The sequence below is a fragment of the Opisthorchis viverrini genome (assembly GCF_000715545.1).
Source record: "Opisthorchis viverrini unplaced genomic scaffold opera_v5_121, whole genome shotgun sequence".
Classification (NCBI taxonomy): domain Eukaryota; kingdom Metazoa; phylum Platyhelminthes; class Trematoda; order Opisthorchiida; family Opisthorchiidae; genus Opisthorchis; species Opisthorchis viverrini.
In genome coordinates, this window is record NW_008751776.1 from 794,086 (window position 1) to 798,370 (window position 4,285).

The 4,285-nt window shown below is 44.6% G+C and overlaps 1 protein-coding gene across 1 annotated transcript in view; it reads right to left on the reverse strand.

The window, feature by feature from the left end:
* The window catches only part of T265_06022 (hypothetical protein), a gene marked incomplete at both ends in the record, with an annotated part of 6,725 nt that extends 4,150 nt beyond the window's left edge, over window positions 1-2,575 (reverse strand). Inside the window, one exon of the mRNA XM_009171181.1 lies at window positions 2,462-2,575. Within this exon, the coding sequence (XP_009169445.1) occupies window positions 2,462-2,575 (114 nt within the window). The remainder of the gene's footprint in view (window positions 1-2,461) is intronic.
* Between the last annotated feature and the right edge of the window lie 1,710 nt (window positions 2,576-4,285).

The following is a 4,285-nucleotide window of genomic DNA, read 5'->3' on the forward strand; positions in this document are numbered from 1 at the left end:
CGAGAAATACACTCATTTGCAAATCAATTTGGTTTTCACGAGAGACTCAACTGAATCTCTCGTTTATGATATTCTACAACTGAATATGCTTCGTGGGCTGTCTGAACCTTGTGAGACAGTCCTTTTTAAGTGCGGCTGTCTGTCAAGATTCGTGTGTCTCATCTGAAGCTTACTTCAAGAACTGGGGACCGAAAGTGTAGGCAAATGGGTCGTGGGCCGTCGGAGAGTTTTCAGCAACCTTGTGAGTAGTTTCCTGTATGAAATGATTTGTTTTTCTGTTTTTTCCCCCAATTTTAGAATCAAAGAGTAATCTGGTGTTGTATTGCACGTGAACTGACCGAGGTGACCAAGCGATTCATAAATCAGCTGAAATATTCTGGCATTCGCGTTTTCAATTCGTAGGATATGCCTTGTAACGAATCAGGTTCAAGCGGGATTTTGGCGATAGACGTTGGAAGGGGACTTGCTTCGTAGAATGGGGTATTTTCCAGGAAAAATACTGGCAGGAAGCACCTCAGTTCACTTGCTCACTATTGAAAGCTTTCTGTAAGATTGATCTGTACAACTGGCACAGCATTCGGTTCAAACCAACCCAATTTCCCATTCTTGGTTTTCATGAGACTATCAAATTCATCCAAAATATCTACATTTTCATTTCATTTGAGTGATATTTCCTCCACCTGGCATGAGAAGATGGCAAGTTTGAAGGTGGAAGAGTCTACGATGCACTCTGCACACCAAAGACCTGAGGCGCTGCTACATTAGCCACCTACTGCGTGTTGTGCTCACCGCGAGGCGTCCAACTGTGTCCGTGCTACCTGCCTCAGGAAACGCCCCAACCGAACCTGATTAAGGTCTACCAGCCACGCAGACACACTGGAGAAATCCTCAGAAAGGCTCTGGTGACACCACACGCGAATTTCTTTTGGTAAGAGGCTAAAATTACACACCATACGGAATGAGGGCATTTAGGTCGAACAGATACAGCACACCTGGAATGAATTATGTCACGCAGCCCCCCTCTAGCACACAGCTAAACAGACAAACACAACTACTCAAGAGAGTCTGCGGTAAACGATGAACGGACTTAATTCCTCTGGGAATCCGAAACGATCTTCAACACCGGAACATCAAATATGCTGCTCTGAGTAACTTTTTGGCTGCACAAGCCCTCGTGTTGTTGTTGTTGTTGTTCAATTAGTCATTGAAGTCCGAAAAGACCACTCAGCTTCCAAAACTTCACTTCTCCTCTGACCCAACACCCTCCCCGATCGATCAATGCCAAATGCGGTTGGTGGTGACCGAATGGTAAGGCTGGCTACATGTAGGACGGGGGTGGACTGGATAGATTGGAATGTCCCAAATACGTATTCAACAGCCTCGCAATCCCATGCTATTTGTAGGGGTGTGTGTGTGTATGCATAGATAAATAAATGAAATTGATTCAACATATCTATGAGAACTATAAAGCATCTGTTTTCTCTGCTCAATTATCTCTGTTGGAACTCAAGAGGCAGTTAAATTGAATCAAGAAATCTTCGGGTGACATAAACAAATTGTTTGTTGTAGGTGCTGTTTGTTTCAAAATTCGTTAGTTAGTGTTTGTTCGTTTTCCGGGGGAATTTCTGAACAAGGGGGCAAGCGGAACTGATCGGTGGTTTCTTTGGTCAATTCGATTAGAACACTCCAATTGTTGTTGCTGCCAATATAGACAATAAATTTGAAAAGGGTTATCAACAAATTTCTCCAGTTCGGTTTTCGAAAAGGAAACTTTCTTGCCTTTGGCTCTGGGTCGCATAAATAGGCAGCACTATGCATGTTTAAGTCAGTCGATTACACATCCCGAAGTATATGATGCGATCGGTATCAACCATGTTTGTACATCGCAGCCGAAACCGATCTGCTTAGAGCTGAGAACTGCTCAACTCTTTTCGCCCATTGCATGGGCCTAAAATAAATGGAAAGATATTGAACGTTCCTCGGCATCAACGTGAATATTGCTCACTATTGATGATGATGATGCCTAAATTTTCTCTATCTGTGAATCAATAGATCTGTGGGATTTTCGAACTACCACCGCACATTTTGTTCAACTAACACACTACTCACAGAGTTGCTGAAAACTATCCACCCGAGTCTCGCATCAGCGACAAGTTATTTTGCAAACCAGTTGCGTAAAATTTGGCGTCCCAGTAGAACCTAAAGGATGGTCGAAACTCGGAGACTATGCCTACCTCCTAAACCGGTCGCTAGCTGTCGGGAGATTTTCAGAAACCTCACAAGTAATGTTTTACGTCAATAAAACACGTGCTAGCTTTGAGAACCTCCCTGAAAATACTGAAGCGAGGCTTTCAGTTTGATACATAAAATTCTGCCTGTTATAAGTCGAGAATGATTCTATTCGTTCAAAGTTATTCACAAATCAAAATATGAATCTGGCGATAGTCTACGGTGGGTTTACTAATAGAGGAGGTGGTCGTCCGACGAATCCCTCCTCCGCCAATGAAACTGCGTCCAACTTTTTAATTGTTACGACACCTTGGCGGGAGTTCCATCTTAGGTGGGTCAACACCATCTGGCAAGACACTCCCCTGCGTGTATGTTTGCTAGAAGCGCTTCGATAGCCCAACACCTGTCTGGTCTCTCTTAGGACTCAATGGACAAGCATAGTCCTCGAAGTTGAATACAATGGTGGACGTATTCGGAGTTAAACACCCGATTAAATTGTGGGCTCGAGGTAGTTCAATGGTTAAGGCGCCAACAAGCTCCCTGGTTTGAACCCAACCTCAACATCTCGACTGATCATGTCTTGGCTTGGGAGACCTAGCAGTATCCCAGCCCTCGTGCAACCTTCAGGTGGCATGGCAGCTAGGGTGCTAAATCCACTACTCATCAGGTTGCTGAGAATTTGTCGACAGCCCACGGCCGGTTTTGCCCTTCTTTGTGGCTCATCAGGTAGGTGCAGTCTCCCGGCTTCCGTTAACCTTATGTTCTACTTGAAACCAAATTGCACGAAATTCGCGAGTATACACTCATTTGCAAACTAATTTAATTTTCCAAGAGACCCACCCAAAACCCAGCTGAATCTCCCGTTTTTAATGTTTCAAGGCAACTGAATGTGTTGCACCAGGCCACCTCCCGTTTCAGTCTGTACGATATTCGAGATATCGCGATACATGTATACATTTGTAATCCACTACTTATAAGGTTGCTGAAAATTCGTCGACAGCCCAACGACCGGTTTCGCTCTTCTTTGGGGCTCTTCAGGTAGGCGCAGTCCTCGAGTTTCCCTAAACCTTATATTCATGTGGAACGCAAGTGATCTGGTAGATAGACTCAGCTGCAGAAGTTGGACAGTTGTTCCAGGGTCGCTCATCAATTACCCCAGTGTACGGGACACACACATCTCAATCCTCCAGCAGCAAAATATGTCCTGAAAGGTCCAAATACTGATGTCTTGACAACTAAAGTCTATCAGGGTGCGGTTTGGAAGTGCCTTGTGGAAAGATACCCCATTTTCTCTATTAAAGGTACCTCCATGTTTGCCTGCCAATGCTTGTGTATGTGCTTTGGACGGCCAGAGTCAGTGAGTGTATGCGGGCAACAGATTAGAACGAAATGGTAAAATTCTCGAAAGGGCGGTCGTTCTTCATTAAGATCGCACATTAAACCATATCTTTCGGGGAGTGTTTTTCAAGGAAACAGCTTCTGTTTGCAGAGATCCCTTTTAACAGCTTAAATCACTGCATTTTGGGATGTTTTTAACCATCCTAATGACAATATTTGTGTGTTATGTATGAAGAGAGGGATGCTGGTGCCATACCTCTTGTGCTAAAGAATGTTGAGCTCAAAATTTGAAAACTTCGATCGAGACGAAGATATGAAAACTCCTCACTGAATGGAACGACTAGGTCAAGTAGCTGATCTCATGCCAGGTACGAATTTCCGTGGATACGCACACGGTTGCCCCCAATGAAGAATGTGTCCAGCACAAGAAGCTGCATTGGTTGAGACTTGTGTTGCGTATGGCCAACCCATCGTTTGCTGAAAAAAGTGCTGTTTTCCATGCCCAATTCAGAGTAGCGGAAGCAGAAAGGTGGCCAACCTTTGACCTGGCAGATGGGTATGAAGGGAATTATGAAACGCTTGAGTGCTGCCAATGCTCTTTAGGATGGGGACTGCATGGTCCTCATTGCGCCTGGTTAAAGGCGCTGCAAGATATGGCCAACCGATGTCAGTGATGATCCTGTTGTCAGTTTCTACTCAGATTGCCTGAATGAGTGCT